Source organism: Chlamydomonas reinhardtii, chromosome 10 (assembly GCF_000002595.2).
Source record: "Chlamydomonas reinhardtii strain CC-503 cw92 mt+ chromosome 10, whole genome shotgun sequence".
Lineage (NCBI taxonomy): Eukaryota > Viridiplantae > Chlorophyta > Chlorophyceae > Chlamydomonadales > Chlamydomonadaceae > Chlamydomonas > Chlamydomonas reinhardtii.
The window spans coordinates 2,661,971-2,684,792 of record NC_057013.1 but is presented as its reverse complement, the minus strand read 5'-3'; the positions used below and the strand labels follow the sequence as shown (position 1 = coordinate 2,684,792).

General features: G+C 64.4%; 4 protein-coding genes across 5 annotated transcripts; 3 read left to right on the top strand and 1 right to left on the bottom strand.

The window, feature by feature from the left end:
- The first annotated feature begins 221 nt into the window (after window positions 1-221).
- Window positions 222-4,068, top strand: CHLRE_10g437900v5 (uncharacterized protein). Of its 2 annotated transcripts, none has more exons than XM_043066752.1 (10): window positions 222-392; window positions 516-639; window positions 772-909; window positions 1,034-1,163; window positions 1,341-1,390; window positions 1,538-1,663; window positions 1,767-1,874; window positions 2,080-2,416; window positions 2,536-2,570; window positions 2,776-4,068. In XM_043066752.1, the coding sequence occupies exons 1-10, from the start codon at window positions 307-309 to the stop codon at window positions 2,875-2,877; spliced, it is 1,236 nt and encodes a 411-aa protein (XP_042920148.1). In that variant the 5' UTR covers window positions 222-306; the 3' UTR covers window positions 2,878-4,068. The 2 variants fall into 2 exon arrangements, with proteins under 2 accessions (XP_042920148.1, XP_042920149.1); XM_043066751.1 differs by having other exon boundaries at window positions 2,077-2,416.
- A 1-nt stretch (window position 4,069) lies between these two features.
- CHLRE_10g437850v5 (uncharacterized protein) lies at window positions 4,070-6,691 on the bottom strand. The gene is made up of 5 exons (XM_043066750.1): window positions 6,535-6,691; window positions 6,394-6,447; window positions 5,554-5,742; window positions 5,154-5,276; window positions 4,070-4,856 (listed from the first exon to the last, which is right to left on the bottom strand). The coding sequence occupies exons 1-5, from the start codon at window positions 6,550-6,552 to the stop codon at window positions 4,383-4,385; spliced, it is 858 nt and encodes a 285-aa protein (XP_042920147.1). The 5' UTR covers window positions 6,553-6,691; the 3' UTR covers window positions 4,070-4,382.
- Window positions 6,692-6,801: 110 nt separating this feature from the next.
- Window positions 6,802-10,047, top strand: CHLRE_10g437829v5 (uncharacterized protein). The gene is made up of 5 exons (XM_043066749.1): window positions 6,802-7,090; window positions 7,281-7,649; window positions 7,807-8,627; window positions 8,877-9,158; window positions 9,274-10,047. Exons 1-5 carry the CDS (start codon window positions 6,970-6,972, stop codon window positions 9,778-9,780), a joined length of 2,100 nt encoding a protein of 699 aa, XP_042920146.1. The 5' UTR covers window positions 6,802-6,969; the 3' UTR covers window positions 9,781-10,047.
- Window positions 10,048-10,101: 54 nt separating this feature from the next.
- Window positions 10,102-22,817, top strand: CHLRE_10g437800v5 (uncharacterized protein). Its single transcript, XM_001690337.3, has 19 exons — window positions 10,102-10,386; window positions 10,652-10,781; window positions 11,025-11,138; window positions 11,296-11,377; window positions 11,604-11,824; window positions 12,031-12,112; window positions 12,241-12,380; window positions 12,505-12,621; window positions 12,777-12,938; window positions 13,197-13,283; window positions 13,518-13,590; window positions 13,842-14,010; window positions 14,196-14,360; window positions 14,583-14,870; window positions 14,956-15,085; window positions 15,276-15,395; window positions 15,671-20,883; window positions 21,109-21,388; window positions 21,506-22,817. The coding sequence occupies exons 1-19, from the start codon at window positions 10,259-10,261 to the stop codon at window positions 21,626-21,628; spliced, it is 7,824 nt and encodes a 2,607-aa protein (XP_001690389.2). The 5' UTR covers window positions 10,102-10,258; the 3' UTR covers window positions 21,629-22,817.
- Window positions 22,818-22,822: the final 5 nt, after the last annotated feature.

The window sequence follows — 22,822 nt, the reverse complement described above, 5'->3', positions numbered from 1 at the left end:
CCTCCGCCCCCCATCCCCGACGCAAGGACAAGGGGCCAGGGAACTGAGGGAAGGGCAGTTTGGGTGAATGGTCGAACAGGGCTCCGCCCAGCTACATACCATACCTGTAGGGCAGCCGCGCGAGTAGCCGCATTCCTGCCCCTTACCCTGTCCCATCACATCGCACATTCGCACGCACCCGTCGCCATCTGTCAATGCCACCGCCTCAACATTGGAAAGCTCCTATATACAGGCCAAAAGATCTAATCTGTACAGAAATTCCTAAGGCCTTACCGAAACCAGTTGCGGTGTAGACGGGAGTGCAAAATGGCAGCGACGTTGACAGATGAGGTGCTCGCGCGCTACTGCCCAGTGCTTTTCTTACATCATCTCGACAAATACATGCCTTGTAGGTGAGACTGCGGGTGACGGAATATGTGTGGGGGATGTAATGCACATACCGCCAGCTCGCAGTCAAGTCCTCAGGAACTCTGCTGGACCATGGGAGTTCACACACACCATACTGTGCCTTGCAGCGTCGAGTGGTTTATCCAACGAGCTGGCCTGCACTACTATAACGAGGGCGTTTCTGGGTGCGGGGAGTTGCACGAGTTTAGCTCGGTGCCAGGCGGCGTAGAGGAGCTGCTCCCGGCGGGTCAGGTGTGTACTACGATACGCTATGGCCATCACCTGGTCCATCTGCACCCCAGCGACTCGGGCACCTCCCTGGCGCCCCACCGACTGTGGCAACCCCTGCCCCCACTGACCCCCCATTGCATTGGGGCGCGGCAGGTGACGCAGGAGAAGCTGCTGGCGGAGCAGGACCGGGTCTTGGTCCCTGAGCACCTCAGCCTGACGCTTGATTCCATGCACTTCGGGGGCCATGACCGGCGGCGGCTCAGCGAGGTGCCCATCTACGTGCACGCCAAGGTCAGCCTCAGCGCAAGCGCGCCAGTCTTGGAAAACATCCAAACCTGCTTTCTTCATTGCTCTTGGCGGCACGGTATACGTTGCATTGGCCCAACCACCGCCCTCCCTCCTGCGTGGTTTCCAGTTGGTGCTGGACCAAGTGCATGGCCGGCCTGAGGCCTACGAGATTAACTACATCACATTCTACGCCTTCAACGGCCACTACGCGGTGCCCTTCGGCCTGCCCATTCTAATGACGGGGAACCACGTGGGAGGTGAGCGACGAGCCGGGGGGCCGTTGGGACCCGGTCTGGACCGAGTGGGAGGGCGGGCTGACGTGTCCGGTGGACGGGCGGGTGGACGGCTCAGTGTGCAGTGGTTACGGTCGCGCGCAGGACACTGCAGGCGGTGACTGGGAAATCACTGTTGCATGCCGCTTGGCTTGCGCGCAGACTGGGAGCACCTCACTGTGCGGCTGGACGCGCGCACCCTCGAGCTGCAGGTAAGGGTGGCCGGGGATCGAGCGGCCACACATGTGCATGGGAGCACATCAGCGGCAACATTGCAAGTGAATTGGCTTCACATATGCAAATCTGGTAGCGCATCGCGTAACGCTCCCAATTGGTGACCCTGGGCCCTTGGACTGCAGGGTGTGTGGTACAACGCGCACCGCAACATCGAGGGCGAGTGGTGTCCCGCCGCGGCTGTGCCCCGCACCCCCTGCGGACGCATCATCGGCCACGTCGCCATCAATGGGCACGGCATCTACCCGCACGTGAGTGCCCGCCAACCGGGGGGCGCACTCCATGTCTGCCGGTTGGGCTCCAGGTCCACCCGCACATACGGCACCTCAGACCGCTGCCCACTACGCCGCGCAGTGCGGCACCATTTCGCGCCTGTTCTTCGCCGCGAATGACCGCACCTCACGAGCAGGCCCAGTCTGGAACCCAACCAAAATCAGGCGCATGTGCGGCGTGCCCCACGAGGTGAGAGCCGCGGCCGTGTCGCGTTTGTCCCACAGGGTTAGGGCTAATGGACGGTCCAAATCTCAGGTCATGGCGTGTTGTTGTCGAATCCAGCTGGTTGAGACGTATCTTGGCGAGCAACCCTGTCACTACGCACGTCCTCGATAGCCTTGTGGATTGCTCTAGCACTCCTAGGTATGCCGACATGTTCCCCCGCTTGCAGCAGGACGCACCGCACCTGTGCCGCACCGTACGCTCCCGCGGCTGCACCCTGCCGCCGCCCCAGCCCATGGCGGCCCCTCGGCCGCCGGCCACGCTGCGTGCCACCTCTGCAGCCTATCACGCGGGTAGCAGCTTGGCATTGGCTTCAGCGCGTTCGGCGGACCTGCCGCTGCTGCATCCGTTGTCGTCTCAGCTGCAGGAGGCGCAGCAGCACCGCCAAACAGAGCAGCAGGATGTCAGCAGCAGCGCAGGGGCTCGCGACGAGCACTGGTCTGGTATGGGTACGGGGTACGCGTTGCCTCAAGTCGAGCATGACACATCTCTGTGGCAGCAATACAAAGGTACGCAACGCAGAGCACACAGATTGCAAATGCATGATGGTCTAGCAGCCGCCCTTACAAGTAGCGCTGCGCACTGAACCCGGCACCGCACCCGTGGGGTGTACCTTCATCCCGTGCAGGTTACTGGGGCACAGTGGTTGGACCTATGCATCAGGTGAGGCGCGTGATGGGGGTGGCAGCAATGGCCATATGCAGGGAGAGCTGCGAGGTCACATTGACGGGTTGCACAAGGCTGCACGCACCAGAGTACGGTAGTTCGCCTTCTGTACGCCGCAACACGCATACCCGCCGGGTCATTGGGTTGCTGCACCTGCACCCATCCAAGCCTTGGCCTGTCGCCGTCGCGTGCATTTCTACAGGGCTGGTTTTCGAATCCCGAACCGCCTGTGAGCCGCGGCCTGCTGCGGCGGCTCTTCCTGCCGTGCGCCCCCGGCGTCGACAGCCTGCCGCCGAGGGCGTAGGGGCGTGGCGATGGGCGATTGGAGAGTGGCTGCCCGTCATTCAACAACAGCCCCCTAACCGTCATGCAAAACATCCTAGTCCGCAAGCTGCTGGCGACGCCGAGCGCCCAGCAGTGGGTCGCCCAACAGGCGCATCGCCACCGCCCAGGAGCCTAGCCGGGCGCGCCGTGCGTGCGATGGCTGCCCTCCCGACCCCAGCCGAGCCGGGTGGTCACAGCAGCTTGCCTGCCAGGCCGCCGCCCCACGTGCCGTCGCCCGATGCGTCGGGCTGCCGCCTCATTGTGCTGCGTCCATCCACACGCCCGCGTGTGTGGCACCGCCAACTTGGGTGGCCGAGGCAGGGGTTGCAGGCGCGCGGTCGCGCTAGTCGCGAAGCTGGCTGGCCGCCAGTGGCTCTCCTAGCGCCTGTACGTCTGCGCGCGGCGGCACTGCTGGGGCGCGGCCGTTTCTGTTCACGCAGCGATGCGACCTTCATGCCTTCATACTTAGCTACACCCCACCGTACGCACTGCGGGTGACTAGTCTAAATGCGCATGGGACGGTGGAGTCTGCCGTCAGTTGTGTCCGGTCAACATGTGGGATTGGTGGGGTGGAGTCAAGGGGCATAGCGGCGCCTTGAGCGGCGCAGCAGGCAAGTGCATCCGACACACGCCCAGGTGCAGTAGTGCGGTGGGATGCAAGGGCGCCGCCGGTGAAGAGAAGGCTGCTGGTGGGCTGAGCAATGGAGGTGCTGAATGGCAGCGGAAGGCGCTGTGATTGAAGGCGTTTGCTGATACATACGCTGTCCCGATGTGAAAGCATTCTGAGTAGGTTGGGCCGGCCAATGGGTAATGGTAGGAACTAGGAAGAGCTCTCCATGATGGAGACGCCTGAGCGACCACGACGATGCCCCAATCAAGCGATCTTAGCAGAATGCTGACGTAGACTTGAGAGCTGGAATTTCAGGCGGTCTCCATAGATGCAGCGCGGGACCGGGCACGGTGAGTTTGGGCGACGGGCTGCCAGGCGTGGCCAGGCAAGCTCTGGGGGAGTTGGGGAGCGCTGGCCGCTGGGCGTAGAGGCGAGGTATTACAGATTCACAGTCAGTTGCAAGTCAGGCTGCCTGGCTGCGGAGCTGTGGAGTGTGGAATGGGGGAAGCGACCAGGGAAGGGCGGAACGCATGGTGCGATCCCAGGTTGTAAGCTTAGAACTTGACATGTTACCGCAGTTCGATGCCCATGAGTCCATCAGACGGTGCGGCGAAGTGGCCCGGGACGAGAGTGAAGTCACATGTCCAGTCAGGTTCCCGCACACGCACACCTCACTGCATGCCCAGCCTCATGCTGCTTAGACCTGGCCTTCGGGCATTTACCTTCAGTCCGTGCAAGCTGGGTGCCTTCCGCCGCCTGTGCGCTCCGCTACCCGCGGCAACACCTTTTTGATCTGTCACGCCAAACCATCCGCCAAAGCACCAAGCTTGCGCCACCTGCGCCGTGCCCTAACCTTGCCCCCTCACTCGCCTTCCTCACCCGTCTCCCTCGAATGCCTCTGGGTCGCCCCCTGCGAAGTCCTCATCTATCTCCGCCTCGGCCTCCGCCTCCGCCTCCGCCTCCCCACCTGCCCCTTCTGCCTCCATCTCCTCAGCACCTCCCTCAGCACCGCCGCCCGCGGCCTCCGCGTGCTCCGCCACCTGCTCCGCCCGCTCCTCGGCCCCGCCTCCGCCTCCTCCGCCTCCGCCCTCGGCCTCAGCCGCCTCCTCACCTCCTCCTTGCTGTGCCTCCTCGCCCCGGCCTCCTGTGCTGCCCCGGCCCTGCCCTCCGCGGCCGCCGCGGCCGCCACTGCCCTCTGCCTGCACGCGCTGCCGCTTGTTTTCCCGGCCGCCGCCGCCCGGCGCCCCGCCGTCCATGCCCATGCCCATCTGCTCCATCAGCTCCGCCTGCACCAGCTTGCCGTAGCCGCCGCGGCCGGGGTCGTAGTCTTGCCGGAACTCGTCACGCACCTTGAAGGGGAGGGCAGCAGCCAGGGGTGGCATAAGGAGAAGTCAAGCACGCGTGCAATACAGGGAGGGGGAGGCGACACGGCCGTTGCCTCAGGGCCTGTGCGCCGCAACTCGCGCCCCGACGGCTCCTCAAACCCATGCTGCCGCATTTCGACCCCGCGCCGCTGTGCTCATTCCCCCGTCGTGCACTCCCCCATCCTCTAACTGAAAACAGCACCACACCCAATAGCCTAGCACAGGCCCTGAGCACACGCGCGCTCGCCGCCTCCAGCCGCTGCAGATGTGCCCCCTGCCCACCTGGCCTCCCGAGCGACCTCGCCCGTACTGGCGCCCCTCCACGAAGCCCCAGTCCAGATCCACACGGATGGCCCGCTCGTCCACCAACGTGCCGTTCAGGAACGCCACCGCCTCCTCCGCGTCCTGCAAGTGTGCGAGCGGCAGAGGGCAGTCGGGTGGCCGGCAGTCAGCGGCGGGACGATACAGGGGCGGCCCGGCCACTGCAGGTGTGCATGCGCTTCCTGCCCTGCACCCAGACCTTGACGCCTTGGGCCCCAAAACACACCACATGGTACGGCAGCCGACATGCTATCCCAGCGTCACTTCCCGGCCAGCCTTTCTCTGCCGGGCCTTCCTGCGCCGCCTCCTGTCCGTCCCTGCAGAACCGCCGCCCCCGCAACAGCTACTGAAGTACCCGCACCCGCCGCGTGTAGTAGATGGCGAAGGCGAAGCCGCAGGGCGTCTTTTGGACCTTGTCCAGCCCCATAACAATGCGCTTGATGTGGCCCACCCGCCCAAACACGTCGTACAGCTGCTCTTCGCGCGTGGTGAAGGCCAGGTTGCCCACGTACACAGTGGTACTGGAGGTCAGTGCGTGCTCCCAGTCAGCCTGGAGGCGGGGAGTGGAGGGGGAGGGGATGCAACGCCGGTGGGGGCGAAGTGGCGGGCAGAGAGGCCGTAGTCCATCCCTCTGCTAAGCTGACACCTTTGTTGTCCCAGGTCCCACACCCGCAGCCCCGGCTGAGGGCCGCCTGCTCCCAGTCCACGGGCGACTGTTAGGTATGTGGGGGAGGGGGGTTGTCTGCAACCATCGGCCATACTGGGCCACGGTAACGCCTCGAAACACGGGCTCGCAGATCGGCGCTGGGTGACGCGCATTCCCTAATCAGGGGCCTCCTCCTGCCCCGGCGCATCAGCGCCAACTGGCTCGCAGACCGGCTTCTAGAAAGCAGGATAGCTCTCGCGGGGAAACCATCAGAACCCGCCGCACCAGCGTCCTCACCCGTAGAGCAGCGACCTAGGAAGGTCGAGATGGCACTCTTTCGGGGAAGTTCGGCACAAGTATGTTCAGTGCCTACACAGGTAACGGAGCCGAACCGTTCCTGATGGGTTTCGATCTTGCGACCTTGATGTGACTCCGGCACCCAACTCCGGCATCGTGGCGCAAGACCACCCGCGTACAAAGCCCACGGGCGGGCAGACTGTTAACTGTACCCCTCGCGTGCCAGACCAGGCCTGCTGTGCCCCCGAGCCCACGCACCTCTGTGCCTTCGAAGCGCCGATCCCTGTACTGCGTTATGGCCGGGTTTAAGACCTGTAATGCAAACCACGAGAGTCAAGCGGGTCCTGCCAAGGCCGCCGGTCGCGCGCGAAAATCGGTCCATTCTTTGCAAGAACTTGCCCGGAGTAGTTTCGACATTATTGAGAGACCACTTCAAGATCTAGTAAAGACAGGAGCTAAGAAGGTGAATCCAGGCTCTGACCAGCGCAGGCCAGCTGCGCCGCGTTACTATGTCAACACAATAGCGCATGCATGTTCAAATTTGGTATCAGGTGCCGTCTAGTATACTGCTATACTGTAGGTTGTGCTGTGCGGGAATTTCCAAGCGTCCGGCATGGGCGCATGGCGTGCCTTGTGCGCGATTGGTACAAATGGACTATTGCCCTTGGCAAACTGCCAGCCTGCAGCGTTTACGCTTTCGACTGTGTCAATACCTGACAAATACTGGGGGCACACGGCTTGGCAGCCAATGGCCCAACCTCCACGCCGCCTGTCGCTGCTTGTGCCAGCTGAGCAATAAGCATTAAAGCCTGTACTAGTATAAGTCACGGGCAGATGGCTGACCCGGAGCTCCTGGCTTGGTGCCGGAAGCACGGCGTGGAGTTCGGGGGCATCGAGGCTGCGTATGTTGACGAAGGATGGCGCGGGGTGGTGGCGACACGCGACTTGGCTCCAGGTGACAGCGCTCGCTTATCCGGTCTCAAGGTTTCGGGTGCAACTCTCATACAACTCTCATAGCAGGGTATTATGCGGAGCTCTTGGGGAGTAGGTCTTCGTGCAGACCTTGCGGCGCAGCGCGCCAACTTCTTCTATGGCGCCAAAACTTGCTCAGTACTTCCAATTGGTGTCCTGTTGCCCTGCCGCAGGCGATACAGTGCTCCGTGTCCCTGGCCGGCTGCTCATGACCACACGAAGTGCACGCGCCGACCCCGCACTCGCAGCCGCGCTGTCGCGCCTGGCTGCGTCGCCTGACCCGGACGACGTGGCGGCCGCCGCCGCGCTCACGCCGCACCAACTGTTGGCCACGCACCTCCTGCACGAGGTCTCAAAGGGCCCCGAATCCTTCTGGCACCCCTACCTGCAGCAGTTGCCGCGCTCCTACACATCCCTGGCGCACTTCTCCGCTGATGACGCAGCGGCTCTGCAGCTGCAGCTGGCGCAGGATGTGGCCGCGGCGGCGGCGGAGCGGGCACGGGAGGAGTGGCAGGGCGCGCTACCCCTGCTGCGAGCTCTGGGTGAGAGGCGCATGGAAGCAAGCGCCCGCGACGCTGTAACCTCACGCGTAGTGCCAATCTTTGCCCACCCCGCCAGGCGTTCGCCAGTCAGTCACTCCGCTGCAACCTGCACCCACGGGACCCCACCCCTGCCCCGGCACGGGCCCCGCTCCAACAGGCCTGCCCAAGCGTTTCGCGCTGCTGCGCTCCTGGCTGTGGGCGGCCTCCACGCTGCACAGCCGCACCATGTTCCTGCCCTGGTGCCCCGCAGGCGCCCTCACGCCCTTCGGCGACCTACACAACTACGCGCCGCCGCCGCCGCCCTACGTGCCGCAGCTAGGTGTGGCAGAGGACCGGACGGCGGCGGAGTCGGCGGCCGCTGCCGATGAAGTGGCCGCTGCAGGCAGCGTGGCAGCAGCATCGGCATCGGGATCAGTTTATGGAGCGGAGGGTGCCACCGGTGCAACCTGCGCCAAAGACGCATCTACTGGCGCCCCGGGTGTGGGCGGTGCATGCTGTGACAATAGAGGCTCGATAGGGGCTGCAGCAAAAGTCCAGGAGGGCGGGAGTGTGGGGATGCAGGACGGCCCAGACCAGGGCTGCTGCATGGCGCTTGAATTGTTGCAGCTTGGGGCGGATGACCCAGGCAAAAGCCGATGCCATGGTGCAAACGGTGTGCTGGGCAGGGCAGTGGAACCACGTGCAGCGGTGGCCTCGCCGGCAGAAGCATCTGCGCAGAGCAACGCCCCGGGACCGGCTGAGCTGCGGCCACCGGGAATGTTGGCCGACGTATCGGCAGGCGCGGAGGGAGCGGAACCGGCGGCAGCGCATGAGGCCGAGGACGCGGACGCCATAGCGGGCGACGGCAGTTGGGATGAGGCCCGGCAGCAGTACGTCATTGTCGTGCGGCGGCGGGTGGCGGCGGGGCAACAGGTGCTGCTGTGCTACGGCCGCCACACAAACTTGGAGCTGCTGGAGCACTACGGTTTTGTAATGCAGGTGTGGGTCGGCGTAGGGAGACGGGCGGGGCCACGGCGTGGTTGGCCTGGGAGTGGGAGCATGGCGGCTGGGCGTGGGTCTGTGAAAATGGAAAGGCACACGCGAATGATGGCTCCACCTCACCTGACAGATCCAGGCGCACTGTCCATGGAACTGCAAGTCTCAGTGGCAAGGCTTGAACTTACCGTGTGTGAAATTACCGTGGGCATGCACAGTGCAACATCGCCTCTGCCCGCTGACTGCCAACAGGATAATCCGCACGACACGGCGCCGCTGGATGCAGCCCTGTTGCCCGTACCCGACAGCGCCCGCTACAGCGCTGGCGCGCCACCGCTGCCACCCGACGAGTGCTTCGTGCACGGCGGTAGCCCGCAGGCCCCGTGCAACACCGATAACACTGGTGATGGCAGTAGCGGCTGTGGCGCCCCCAGCTGGTCGCTGCTGCATTTCCTGCGCTACTGCGCCGCGACGCCTGCGGAGCGGCGGACACAGGGGCACCGGCTGGCTGCGGGCGAGAGCATCAGCGAGCAGGTGTGGCGGGGGACCGGTACTGCAGTACCCATTGTGGTGCAGTCGTGGTCCTGTGACACTCACGAGAGCGCTGGCTGTATGGACATTTTTACAACCGCTCTGCACTGGCGCGCAGGGTGACCGCATTGCGTTGGGCTGGCTGCGGGCGGCCTGCATGCGCCAGCTTGAGGACCTGCCTACCAGTCTGGCACAGGACCTGGAGGAGCTGCAACGCAACAGCCAGAGCGACAGCAACAGCAACATCCAAAGCCGTAGCCACAGCCAAAGCCAGGAGGAGGGACCGGCACAGCGCAGCGCATCGCAGTTGGGCGCCGGCGACAGGGCGGCGGTGCCGGCACCGCAAGCGCACGATCGGCAGGGCGCCGCGGGCACCACTGAGGCGGCACAGTGTGAAGGGACGCAACAGGCGGCGGCGGCGCCGGCGGCGGCTGTGGCGGTGGCATTAAGTGACGGGTTCACGTGCGCGGGGCTGGCGCTGCAGTGGCGGGTAACATACAAACGGGCCCTGCATGCAGCGATATCAAGGGTAGACGCGCTGTTGGGTGCGCCTACTGCCGAAGGTGCGGTCGCGGGGCACAGCCTCGAAGCGTTGCTGCAGATGCAACGGCAGGGGCGAAAGTAGTACCGCAGGACTCAGCGGTTCTCTCTCATGCCTTGAAAGGTCTTGGTCACACCAGAACCCGTGCAAAATCATTATCAGTGCGATTTTTGTGACGTCTCAAATGCAGTAGTTGCAGGCTTTTTGATACTCTAAATAGTATGCGAATTATTACGCTAGGCACGCCAGCATGTTTATCGCCAGCGCTGCTTGTTCGGAGGGCGCTGGATGTACTTCTCGCACAATGAGGGCTGCCGAATGCCAAGTCTGTCTCTTGACAGTGTAGCAGTCCATACACACACCTATTTCCTACGTTCAAGCCTACGTCACAGCTATTTCTATGAGCTGCGAGTATTGAACCGCTGCACAGCCGCACTTGGCATGTTTGCTTTCAGAAATGAACGTGCTTCTGTTTGAGCCATTTATTGAGGAATGACATAGGAGCGCGCGGCGCCAGCGAGCGCCGCTGGGGCTCGTCAAACAGGCTCGGCACAGTGCTCAAATGCCGAAACTATTCAAGTTGCTTGCATTTGTTTCGCTGCTCTTTTGTATCACCGCCCAGAATGGCGGTAACGGCAGCACCGAGGATTTCCGCTGCGCCTTGCGCTCACAGTGGCAACTCAGGTCCAGGTGAGGGCTTCATCAACATCGGCATATGTCCGTTAGTTGAGGCTCCATCCAGCGTCTGCAAGGCAGAACTGGCTTTGCTGCAATGGCCGTTCACAGGGCCGTTCAATCTCTTATCCCACGAAACAACGCAAATGGATCCATAGCTTGTCTTATGTTGACATAGATTGGAGGTATGGTGAAATAGATTGGGTTGGATTGCGGCCGCACTCGACCGACTGGCTGCTGTGCGTGTGGACGGACGGTGTGTGCTTTCATGCGCCCGCAGTTGCGAAAGCGCCTCCGAGGGCGCCTCCAGCAGCGGTATGAGCGGCGGCCTGCTCAGCAGCGTGCGCCTGGCGGTGGCGTCGACGCTGCATGCATGCGTGGGCGATGACAACCCCGGCAGTGAGCCACGGGTGCGTGTGTGCCGCCCAGGGGTGCTGCAGGATAGGTGTGCCCGCCGGGGTTGCTTCCCCAATCCAGCCCAACCTTCCTTGATGCCGGTGGCAGCAGCGAACGCGGCCGACCCCGGCCCCGGCGCAGCACATTCCTTGCGGGCCTGGGGGCGTGCTGCTGGATTTGGTGTTTGGTTGCTCTTGCACGTGGCTGCAACACCCGCCCCTGCTGCTTCTGCTTCTGCTGCCCCTGCACCTTTGCAGCCGCTTCGCATCGTCACTCCTGACTTGAGCGCGCTTCAGTCATTGGGGAAGATCCTCAATGACACCTTCTCAGAGTCCACAGGCATTCCCGTCACACTGGAGATCATGAGCCTGGTACGTGCGATGCAGTACCGTTGTAGTTCTGAGTAGTTAAAGCGGAGGAGGGCAGTGAAAGCTTTGAGCACATGCGGGCAATCACGGTTGTCATACACGCTGCTAATTGACACCTTGTCGCGCCACTGTCTGTTGGCGCCGTCGTCGGCCGTCACAGGCCACGTACTTCCAACAGCGGCAGCCGCTGTTACTGGACTCGCGGCCGCCCACCGCAAACAGCAGCTACGACGTACTCATTGGTGAGTCAGCGCGACTTGGGCGGTGGCATGCAGCAGCACGCCTATCCCACACGTAGCCTTTCCCACCATCGATCCAGCGCACGCACGCCTTGATTGTGTGCCGACCGTGGCAACAGCAGTTTCCGCTCCCGCCCCTTACCACTTGCATCCCTACCCTACCCGGCCCCCTGCGTCCCTGTGACCGTGCCGCGTGTCGCCACCCCGCCGTACGCCCCTGCACGTGCAGTCTCCGTCACGGGGATGGGCGACGCCTCCCAGGTGCCCGGCAAGCTGGCGGACCTGACCTACCTGAGCCTGGGTGATGACGGCTGGGGCAAGCTGCCGCAGTCCTACAAGAGCTCGGCGCTGTACGACAACGCCGTGCGCGCGGTGCCGCTGCTGACCTTCCCTTTCATCATGTACTACCGCCTGGATGTATTCGACCGGGACAATCTGACCGTGCCGACGGTGAGTGGAAGGACGTACGGAGGCGGGCCGAGGAGGGGGCTCGTGCGTGTGTGCGTGACTATCAGCGTCCAAGGAACGAATGCCGGCTGGATCGGCAGGGGTTTAATTTCTACGGCAGCTCTTCATCACCGCGTGAGAATGAAGTTGCATTCCTGCGCATTGACTGGTCACTGCTGCCCTGATGCTGCACGTTCGCCCCGCTGCAGACTTGGGAGGACTTCACTGCCCTCGCCGAGCGCTACCACAAGGGCCCGGACGGCCTCAACGGCGCATGCATGCTACCCGTTGGTGAGTGCCTGTGGGCCGGAGCCTACTTATGCTTTTGCGTTTGTGTCTGAGAGTCATTGTTTTGTGCGCTTGTCCGCTCTGTTAAGTAAGCATATGCTTGACGTCATGTGTGGCGTCCGCTTGCACAGGTTGCCGGTCCGAGTCAGTCTACCTCCGCGTCATTCTGGGCGCCTACGTGCAGACACACGGCCCCAGCTCGGGCCTCCTGTACGACCCAGACACCCTGGCGCCGCTGCTGAACTCGGAAGCGGGCGCGCAAGCACTCAAGGTTAGTGGGCGAACAAGTATTTGGAAGCAAGGAGTAGGCGATGATAAGGCCAGCGGAAGGTAGGGTTGGGCCGGCTTCAGTGGTTCACGTCCCTGGACGCGACGGGTGGTTCATGTCTATGCAGATTTTGCGGCGCCTCAATGCGGTGGGGCCCACGGAGCCGGCGACACCGACATGCATCGCGGAGTACTTCACCCGTGGCCAGTGCTTGATGGCCGTCGCAGATGCCACCCGCTTCAAGGTGCGTACGTGTGTGTGCATGTGTGCGCGTGCCGCGAGCTGCTTGATTACGTATCTGGGAGATTGTCACGGCCGCATTCAATGCGGTGCGGCACCCATTTGCGTCACAGGTGTTCCACCTCGCATGTGCTGACCCTTGCCTTGACCCATGCGCAGTACTCCAACATCGGCAATGCTGCCAACCGAGTGGTGCGGGGGAATGTGGGCATGGCGCTACTGCCCGGGTCCACACGGGTGCTGGACCGGCCCAGCCGCCGCCTGGTGCCGTGCGACGCCAAGCGCTGCCCGCTGGCAACGGATCAGGCCCTTGACCCCACGGTGAGTTGGCGCGACCGTTTGCTTGCGGCGTGACTGATACACGCGTCGTACTGTTGCCGCCGGTGGTCCATATGCGTGGCAGCGAGCGGCTTCCTGAAGTTGTTCTGGAAGTAAGAGCTGCGCTAGGGGTACTTCTTTGAGCTGCCGCGCAGCAGGGCCGCTGACCAGACTTACCAACAGCACTCGCTCGCTGTTTCGATTGCTAGCTTGAACGTTTCATCTCCCATGCGCCCGCCTGGCTCCTACCTAAACACACAGGACGGAGTGGTGCGGCCCCTCAACCGCGTCATCTACGTGGCCAGCAGTGTGGCGCTAGTGAACGGCCTGTCGCCGCCGCAGTACCAGGTGCGTGCGTGCGTGCGTTGCAGGAGTGTGTGCGTGCGTGCGTGCGTGCGTGCGTGCGTGCGTGCGTGCGTGCGTGCGTGCGTGCGTGCGTGAGCCCCTGGTGCTGGTGCAGCAGTGTGGGCGAGGGGGCAGTAGGGCGGGGCGGCCCAGGAACCACCGTGAGCCACCACCTTGCACTCTTTCTCTGTGCTCCTCAATTGCACCTCCCGCGCATGTGCACACCCACACCCACAGTTTTACGGCTACCAGCTCTTCTCCATGTTGGTCACCTCGGACGTCTTTGGAGAGCTGCGTTATCAGGCCAACGGTGAGCAATGATAAGCGCGGGTGGCGCACGTCCCACAGTCCTGCTGGCCTCAAGGCAATGGCCCATTGGCCCACCTGCCAAGACTCCTGCTGGAGCATTGGGAGAAACGTCGCGATCAAAAAACCATCGCGCGCAAGTTGGCAAGCCCGCAGTGCATGCAGCTGCACGCCGCTCACATGCCCATGCCCGCTGGATGCCAACGTGTGGCCGCAAACACATACCATGCAATGTGTGCCGCCGCCGCGCCGCAGAGCTACTGCCGCTGGAGCCGGGGAAGATGAATCCGGACCACGCGGCGGACTGGGTGTCCCGTGGTTACGACCCCGGTGACACGGCGCGCTTTCTAGACGTCATCGGCCGCAGCGCTAGCAGTGACAACGCGGGCATCGACCTGCGCATACGGAGCGTCGCCAACATCACGTGAGTGGTTAGCGGGCTCGGGAGGGAAGGACGGAGCTGGCCCGGAGCAGTGCGCACTCCTACCTACCTGTCACGCGCCTGCGATCCGTATGGTGCATTGCTTGGTACCAGCAACTACAGTACTACCGTAATGAGTAATGACACAAGGCACTCTCCTTTGTATGTTGTGCCGCTGCTGGGTGCAGGGCGGCGCTGCTGTCGGCAGCGCTGACGTACCTTGCTCCCTCCGCATCCAACGAGTCAGCGGCTGCTGCGCTGCTACCGCGCGTTCTCAGCGACTTGGACGCAGCACTGGAGGGCGTGGTGATGGCGTCGGGCGGGCCTTTGGCCTTCGGCCCTGTTTACCGGAGGTGCGAGAGCTCCTGATGAATGATGCATGCATGGATGCATGCATGTATGCATGCATGCAGGTGCAGCATTTTTTGACAGCTGGCTGGACGTACATTTAGGTTCAGGTGCTTCCATACGCAAATGGCACTTACGGCTGGGTGGCAAAGCGCCCTCATGGAACCCGCAGCTAACATTGTGTGCGCGCGCGCCGTACATGCGTGTGGCATGAACGGCCTCTGCAGGGCACTCAACCGGGCATCGCCGACGGACGGCGGCAGCAGCGGCGACAACACGGCCGGATCCGGAGGCGCAGCAGCTTCCGGTGGAGGTGGTTCATCGCAGGTTGCACGGCAAACAACGTTGGCCTTAGCAGTGGCCGTACCCATTGGTTGCGCGCTGGTGCTGCTTTCGGTGGCCGCGCCGCTGGTGTTGTGGTGGCGGCGGCGGCAGACGCGCGGCCCTGGCCGGCGCGGCGCCAAGGGTGCAGCGCCTGGTGCTGATCCCGAGACAACCCTCGTCATCACTGACATGTAAGCAACCCGCCGCAGTAACGCACCATGTGCATGCAATGATCAAACTATGTGTTGCTGCTTGTACTTATTTGCGTGCATGTAGAAGCCAACATGCGCGTGATTGCATTGACGCATTGCACTCCCCGCCCTCCCTGCACCCCTACTCCATGTTCCCAACGTCCGCTCGCGCATCGGGAATTCGGGATGTATGCGTCCTGCTGTCCTGCAGTGAGGTGGGTGCCTCATAACGTACAGGGATAGATTGCTTTATAGGTTCTGCATGGATGGATTGCTGTTGTTCTCCTCATGCATGTGGTGACCTGCAACTGCAAACCCCGACACCAAGGTGTGCACAGCCCCCTAACTCAGCTGTCCGCTTGCTTCTTACCCTTCGCCTTCCTTGGCCACCTGCACCTGGCACAGGGCTCGACGGAGCTGTGGGAGCGCTTCCCCGCCGAGTTGGTTGACACAGCCCTGCGCACCCACCACGCGACGCTACGGAGCAAGTTGGTGCCTTATGATGGATACGAGAGCAGCACTGAGGTGCGTGCGTGCGCTCGCCTCTGCGCGCGTGCGCGCATGCATGCGTGCATGCGTGGGCAGCACACAGCCAGATACGTGGTGGTGGGACGGTGTTGCGGAAGGGCTGCGTGGGCAGCAAATGCCGCACTTGATGACACTTTGCCTGCGAATAGGGGCTCGCTTCTGCTGCGCAGTGCTTGCTCGCCTGAGCCATGCTTGTGTCGCTTGCTCGGCTGGGCACCAGGATCACCATACGATGTCCCTGCCCCCGCTGCCTGCTGCGTGTGTGCGCACAGGGCGACTCATTCATCCTGAGCTTCTACTCGTGTGCCGAGGCGGTGGCGTTCTGCCTGGACGCGCAGCAGGCACTCCTGGACGCGCCGTGGCCCGCTGAGTTACTGCGAGACGAGCCCGTGCCAGCAGGGGCAGCAGCGGCAGCCGCAGCAGAGGCCGCAGCAGCGGCAGCAGCTGCTGCAGCCGCTGAAGCTGTCGGCCTGGCGATGGCCCTGCAGACGCCCATTCCAAGCAGCTCGCACTGGGCCAACCCCGCCCGCACAGTCCTAATGGTGCACAGCCCGGCAGCAGCGGCGGCAGGCGGTGTCGGCTCCGGCGGCGGTGTCGGCGTCGGCAGCAGCGGCGGGCGCCTCGGGCGCGCACTCGCCGCTCTGCCCAGCAGGAAGCAAAAGCAGCAGCCGCAGCAGTCATCTATTGCTGGCAACACCGCGTCAGCGGTACCGACAGGACCGCGGCGCTTCAACGTGCCACCGTTGAGCAGCGCATTGCCGCTGTCAATCAGCTCCCGGCGATTGCCGCAACAGCCGTTGCCATCACCGCTACGGCAGCAGCTCCAGCAGCAGCAACACCCGCCGCCACCTCCGGACGGGTCTGCGTATCAGACGTTGCTACAGTCTCCGGATCGCACATCACCGCGCAGCATGCACACGGCACCGCTGAGCGCGGCGGGCGCGCAGCTGGCTGCTGCTGTGGCGTTTGGCACCTCACCGGCAGCAGCAACGCCGGTTTGGGCCGCAAACGGCGCACAACGCCCGCCAGCGCACACGGCTGCCTCGCACGTGCACAGCGGAGGGAGTGGCGGGCGGCTTGCCGGCAGCGGTGTCTCCTCGGCATTGCCGCTGCTGCTTTCCGCAGCTGGAGGGGGCGACGGGACGACCCCGCCGGACATGGGCGTGTATGGCTCACCCCCGGATCCCGCTCCCTCTGGATTGACTGGGAGCCTAGACATTGAAGCATTCTCGCGATTGCGCGAGGCCGGCAACGATGCTCTGCAGCAACTTTGGGAGGGCGGAAGCACCACGCAGCATAAGCAGATCCAGAAGCAACAACAGCACGCTGGTGGCGGCTCGTCAGAGATCCTCAGTGGCCCGACCAAATGGCAGCGCCTCAGTCAGGACCGGGCAACACCGGGCGAGCGGGGTTCCCGCCCGTCCACACACAGGCTGTCTGTATCCACAGCACCATCCAGCGCTCCTTCCACAGCTTCGGGCATCTCCATTACCATCGGTCAGCACGCCATTGCCAGCGCACGAAGCAGGCTGCTGAGTTCAAGAGCAAGTGCCACTGGCATCCTTGCGTCCGACCAACGGCAGCAGCAGCAGCAGCCCGCATACCTGCAGCCCATCCGCCGCGCGACGGTTGCGGGTGCATCGACAGCTGCAGGTGCCACAGCAGTTTCGCCGGCAGCAGCTGCTGATACCGCAGGGACCGCCCATGGCGCGTTCTGCCGGGTCAGCAGCAACAGCAGCGGCTCGCTGCTGCTGCCGTGTCCGCCATCTGTGGCCGACCAGCAGCCGCAGCAGCAGCTGCTTTCGACGTCACGGCAGGCGCTTGAGGCTTACGGTAGCCAGGGAGGGGCGAGCGGCGGCGGCGAGCAGCGGAGCATGCCGCTGCTGCAACCGCTGCTGGAGGTCCTGGAGGAGGCATGGATGCATGTCGCCGGCGTTGTTACCGGGGGAGATGCTGGGGACGACGCTGCGTCGCAGGCTGCCATGGCGGAGCACATGGCGCTCGTCTCGGCAGCACACCCGGCCCGTGCCGCGCCGACTGTCACTGCTGCTGCTGCAGCCGCTGCATCGGGACCCCACCATCTGCTTGCAGTTCCAGGGCGCGGCAGCAGCAGCAGCCGTGGCGGCGCGCCCCCACGTCAGCAGCACCTGCTGCTGGCAACCGACGGCAGCAGTGGACCGCCCACGCCGGTGCTGATGCGGCCGGTGACGGCTGCGGTGCTGCAAAGAGAAGCACCGCCGCCGCAGACGTATCTGCAGAGCTCACCGTCGCCATCGCCATCGCCGTCGCCGTCGCCATGCACTTCGGCTCACTTCTGCGGACCTGCCAGTCCGCGATCGCGCTTCAGCACGCACTCGGACGGGCCCTCCGCCCGCGGCGCCCAAGGGGTGGCTTCTCGCGTTGCGGCCGCTCCTCCTGACGTGGCAGTGCACGGCCGCGGCGGCGCACCCAGGTTTGAATTCTCAGCGGTGCTGCAGGAGACGGCGTCAAGCGGCAGCACCAGCGGCTGTGATGCGCCTGCCGTGCCCGTCGGCTCGCCGGCATGGACATCGCTGGCGAACCCAGTTAGGGATAAGCGCCAGCGCGACCTCAGAAACGCGCCAGTGGCGGGCATCAGCGATGGTGCCCCGATGCAAAGCAGCGCGGTTTCAGCACCGGAGGGTGCTGCTGCTGTTGCTACAAGTGGCGATAGCGGCTGCGATGGCGCAAGCGAAATGCCTGCGGGTGCAGCGGTGGCGGTGGTGGCGGTGGCAGCAACAGCGGCGCGTGGCAGCAGTGTCCACGGCAGCAGCAACTCGCAGAGCCGCGTGCTCCGCAGCAGCAGCAGGCCACATTCCTGTGCACTCAGCACAGCCCTGCTGGGCTCGCCGAACATCAGAGCAGCAGCTCAGGCCGGTAGCAGGGCAGGCCGGGCAGAGGGCGAGGGCGAGCGGGAGCACTCGTGCCAGTCCGTCACGCAGCTGCCGCGGGCAGCGTTTTTCAACAGCGGTGCGCCCGTATCGCCGTTCTTGTTGGCAACGGCCAACTCAGCGGCGGCGGCTGTGGTGACGAGCGGCATTGCTGTGGGTCCGGGCCTGGGCAACCGGTCCTGCCTCACGCTGGGAGAGGTGCTGAGCGCGCAGTGGCGGGGTGTGGCGGCACCTGCTGAAGCTGTTGCTGGGGCCAGCATTACGTTGGATGGAGCTGTTGAGCCGGAGGCCTTGGGCGCGGTGGCTGCCCGAGCGGGCAGTGCCGGCGGTGCTGCCGCCGCCACCGCCGTCGCCGTCTCACAACAGCTGTCCGAACTTGGCGGCGGCAGCAAGCGGCCGAGTGACAGCGGTGCAGCTTGCGTCTTCAGCGGTCTCGCGGGTACGGCTTCCCCTACAGGTGCTGGAACCGCGAGCGACGCGGGCAGCAACGTACGCTGTAGCGACAGCGGCACCGTATGCACTGCCAGCACCATCGCCCCCATCCCCATGTCTACCAGCCCGATCCCGCCATCCGGCACCTGGCACAGCAGTGCGGCGGCCAGCAGCGTCAACAGCGCCAAGCCCGCGCCGGCCAGCCCGGACCCGGCACGCGGTGGGCGAACCTTTCGGCTGCAGTCGGCCCTTGGGGCGCCCATGGCGGTCACCACAGCTGCGGCGGCGGCAGCTGGCGATGATCTCACACACAACCCTGGCTTCAGCAGATTGCCGCTTTCAAAGCCTCTGCCAGCGCTTCTGTCCATGGCGGCGGTTGGCCCTACGCCGGCTTCCGGTTCCTTGCGCAGAAGCATCGTTGCAGCCCCCGCGGCTACCATGGCTGCTACAGCTGCCGCTGCCGCCGCCGCTGCCGCCGCCGCTGCCGCCGCCGCTGCCGCCGCTGCCCCGCGTGTTGTATTTCGCGGCCTGCGCGTGCGTATGGCTGTGCACACAGGCGGCCTGTCGGCCTCGGACGTGATCCGCAACGCCGCAAGTGGACGTTACCAGTATGGTGGTGCCGCTCTGCGGCTGGCGAGGGCTGTGGGCGACGTGACAGCAGGCGGCATGGTCCTGCTAAGCCAGGCCGCACACGCCGCACTTGCTGGAGACCGCAAGGCGAGCGAGCGTGGCGCGGCCCTGGCCCGAGCCTGCAGCGCGGCGGGCGGGCCGCTCCTGCTGCTGTGGATGGGGCGCTATCGGCTTCACGACTATGAGAGCCCCGCCGCCGCGGCGGCCGGTGCGCCGGCGCAGCTTCAGCAAGTCGCCTCAGCGGCGGCATCAGCAGCAGCAGCAGCAGCAGCAGCATTGCTGACGACCAGCACGTCGCAGCCACAGTACCCGGCGTCGCCGCCCCTTTCTCCATCGATGTGGCAGCAGCAGTCACAGCAGCGACAGGATCAGGAGCAGGACCAACATTTGTTCCAGGTGATATCGCGGCGCCTGGCGGGACGCCTGGTTCTGCAACTGCAGGCTTCTTCTTTGGAGCAGCAGCAGCAACAGCAGCGTCAGCGCCAGCTGTACCACGGAACCACTGCGCCGCCGCCAGTGCTGCCGCTTTCGGTGGCGTTGCGGAAGGCCTCGCTGTGCTGGCCGCTGGCGGGTGTGCTGGCGGCGCCGGTGTCCGGCTGTGGCTGCTTGGCTCGGCTGAGTGTGGTGGGCGTGTCCACGCTATTGGCGTGGAACCACGGCGTCACGTCCGCGGCGCTGGAGGTGCTGCATGAAGAGCTACTGACCGGGCTGACATGGGTTAAGCTGGAGCTGGAGGCAGCCGCGGAAGCCGAGGCCGAGGCGGCTGCGGCGGCAGCGCTGCTGCCGGCTGTGTCGGGCGGGGCGGCGTGCGGCGTCGTGGCCGGCGAGGCTGCCGGCCGGGCTGCACGAGCCCGGCTGGGGGCCTTGTATGTGCTTGAGGGCGCGACGGCTGTGGGGTTCGCAGGAGGCCAGGCCAGCGGAGGCGGTGGGGAGCTCACGCGCGCGTCACGTGCGGGCAGCGACGTCGTGACATCTCGCTCCCAGTCAAGGCGCACCCTGGCAGACGACTCAGGGCCGGAGGAGTATGCGCACCAGCAGGCGCCGCGGGACTCACGCCCACAGACTCTACAGCCGCAGGATCCACAGCAGCACGGACTGCAAGACACAGCCAGCGCCTCGGCTACGCCTTCTGCCGAGCATGCGTACGTGAGGCGACGGGCGCAGCCCTCGCCGCGCCCCGCACTCAGGGCTAACGTCCGTGGCGGCGGCGGCGGCGGCGGCGGTGACGCGCGCCAAGGCGTCGCAGCCTCGTTCTCATCCGGATCCACAAAGCAGCCCTTGTCAGTGCTCGACAGCTTGCGCTGGCGGCTGGGTAGCCTGCGCCGCAGGCAGGCGGGCGGCGGTGCTGGCGGCGGCGGCGGCGGCGGCTCCTCTGCTGCGTACTCAGGCGGTGGAGGCAGCGCGGTCGTGGGCGCGCCGGGTGTCATGACGGTCGTGATGGACGCGCGGGCGCTGCCCCTGGCGGCGGAGTGGCTGACCAAGACGCTGGCACTGCGCCTGCCGGACCTAGACTGGTGCGTGTCGTGGCATATGCGGCAGGAAATGACTCCCCTGAATTTTGACCGCTGCGCTCCGTTACGGGTTAACCTGCACCTAGCTCCTTGCTGTGTGTGTATGCGAGCATCACTGCTGCGCCTGCACGCCTGCCTGCCTTGCACCCACCGGCGTCGTCCTCGCTTGCGCCGTGTGCATTCCACAACCCCTCACCGCCCCGCCCACTGCTGCCGCTGCTGTTGTAGGCCTGAGGAATTGCTGGAGCACCCGCTGGCGGAGGAGGTCGTGTTTGAGCCCCCCGCCGCTGCCGTCGCCGCAGCAGCTACAGCAGCATCCGGGGGCGGCGGCGGCAGTGGCATGTGCTTGGGCGGCTTGCGCTTCCGCGGCCTGCGCGCTAGCGCCGCGGTGGTGGTGGGAGACCTGGGCGGTGTGCTGGTGGGCGGGCAGCTGAGCGGGCAGCTGCAGTACTCGGGCCGCGGCATGACGGCCCTGAAGAAGGTGGCGGCGGCCGCCAAGGCCGGCCAGGTGAGGGTGGGTTCGGAGTACTGGGTCACACGTGCCTTGCTGTTGAACGTATATGTGGCCCTCTTGCGTTTGCTGTCCCATTAAGTGCTGATGATCGCTGTGTTTTCACATGCGCAGGTGGCAACCAACCCCGAGACAGCCACGCTGCTGCCTCGGGAGCTGTCGGCGCACCTGTGCGTGAAACGGCTCGGCGTGGAGAAGCTCCGGCGGGCTGCCACAGCCGCCGCGGCGGCCCACTAGAGTGCATGAGAAGGCACAAATCTCGGGAGCAATCTTCTGAGGGGCAGTGATGTATGAGCCGAGCTGCACAGGGGTTGCTGTAGGAAGATTCTAATAAGGCATGGCATTGTTTATTAGCAGGCATGGCGAGCAGGCATGTAAGGCATGGCTGCAGACGTAATAGGGCGGGGCGCGTGTGCTGCGGCGGTATTGCGATCAACGAAAACCCAGAAGAACGTACGGGTGCGAATGATCTACAATGCTTAGGATGGGTGGGTGCGCGGCAGCACAGACTGCTTGTGGGGATTCACGTGACAAGCAGACGGCAAGGCGTTGCAAAAAGCATGAAGCTTACTCGAAGAGGCGGGTCGATGAATGCGTGTGGCGTGCGTAAGGCGTGCGGTGGCTGATGCATGTGGCACATGGAACATGCTGCGCTGTCTGCTGTTCTGCGCACGCAATGGGCAATTATTGTAGTACGGTAATCACACGATCATAAAACGGGGCGCCGGTTTGGAGGCACCTCTGGAGCTTGCCTAGGACTGCCAAAACGGAGCGCCGCTAGCACGTTAGCTGCCGTCTGCACCGTTTCGTATGTTGAGTGGGGTTGGCGACTGCGATAGGCGCCTTAAAGGTGGAATGGTGTGTCATGCGTGCGTGCCCGATTGCATGTATGGTGGGGGTTGTTGGGGTTGTGATTGTGACGAGCGGCGGCGGCAGACGCGCGGCCATGGCCGGCGCGGCGCCAAGCAAGCACTTGATGGACAGGCTCTTGTTGCTTGGGCACGCTGCATAGTTTTGGACTCTTTACTACATTCGGGCTGTTGGTATGGTGGTATGGATCTCTGAATCGTCCGGGTTCAGCCTCCAAATGTGGGCTTGGCCTCGAGCAGGTGTGGCTGGCTTGCTGGAGATGTGACCTGCATACGGGGGTGCGATCCTCCCATCGAACAGAGTTGTGTGTGGGGGGGGTGTCAGGTATGCACTTCATGAGCAGTGTGAAGTTGGGGGGTGTCGTTGTCGTTGTCGGTGCACGTGTGTCGGCAGCGGTCTGGGCAGCGGTGCGAGCTCCTGGGCTGAACCGCTTCCCTGCTGCATCTTGTCATTTCGAGTCACGTTTGCGTGTTGTCACATCAGGTGCGCACGACCGCTGCGCCGCAACAGCATATCGCGGCAGCCAAGATTCCCTTCCCTTCCCTTCCATTCCCTTCCCTT

Coding starts and splice junctions, on each gene's coding strand:
- CHLRE_10g437900v5 (XM_043066751.1), top strand. CDS start 307: ATGGCAGCGACGTTGACAGATGAGGTGCTCGCGCGCTACTGCCCAGTG. Junction 1,164..1,340: donor GACGGGGAACCACGTGGGAG/GTGAGCGACGAG, acceptor GCTTGCGCGCAG/ACTGGGAGCACCTCACTGTG. Junction 2,417..2,535: donor TCTGTGGCAGCAATACAAAG/GTACGCAACGCA, acceptor CATCCCGTGCAG/GTTACTGGGGCACAGTGGTT.
- CHLRE_10g437850v5 (XM_043066750.1), bottom strand. Junction 5,743..6,393: donor GGCGCTTCGAAGGCACAGAG/GTGCGTGGGCTC, acceptor CCCCGCCTCCAG/GCTGACTGGGAGCACGCACT. Junction 4,857..5,153: donor GAGGTCGCTCGGGAGGCCAG/GTGGGCAGGGGG, acceptor CTCCCCTTCAAG/GTGCGTGACGAGTTCCGGCA.
- CHLRE_10g437829v5 (XM_043066749.1), top strand. CDS start 6,970: ATGGCTGACCCGGAGCTCCTGGCTTGGTGCCGGAAGCACGGCGTGGAG. Junction 7,091..7,280: donor GACACGCGACTTGGCTCCAG/GTGACAGCGCTC, acceptor GCCCTGCCGCAG/GCGATACAGTGCTCCGTGTC. Junction 7,650..7,806: donor ACCCCTGCTGCGAGCTCTGG/GTGAGAGGCGCA, acceptor CCGCTCCAACAG/GCCTGCCCAAGCGTTTCGCG.
- CHLRE_10g437800v5 (XM_001690337.3), top strand. CDS start 10,259: ATGCCGAAACTATTCAAGTTGCTTGCATTTGTTTCGCTGCTCTTTTGT. Junction 12,939..13,196: donor ATCAGGCCCTTGACCCCACG/GTGAGTTGGCGC, acceptor CTAAACACACAG/GACGGAGTGGTGCGGCCCCT. Junction 14,361..14,582: donor TTCGGCCCTGTTTACCGGAG/GTGCGAGAGCTC, acceptor CGGCCTCTGCAG/GGCACTCAACCGGGCATCGC.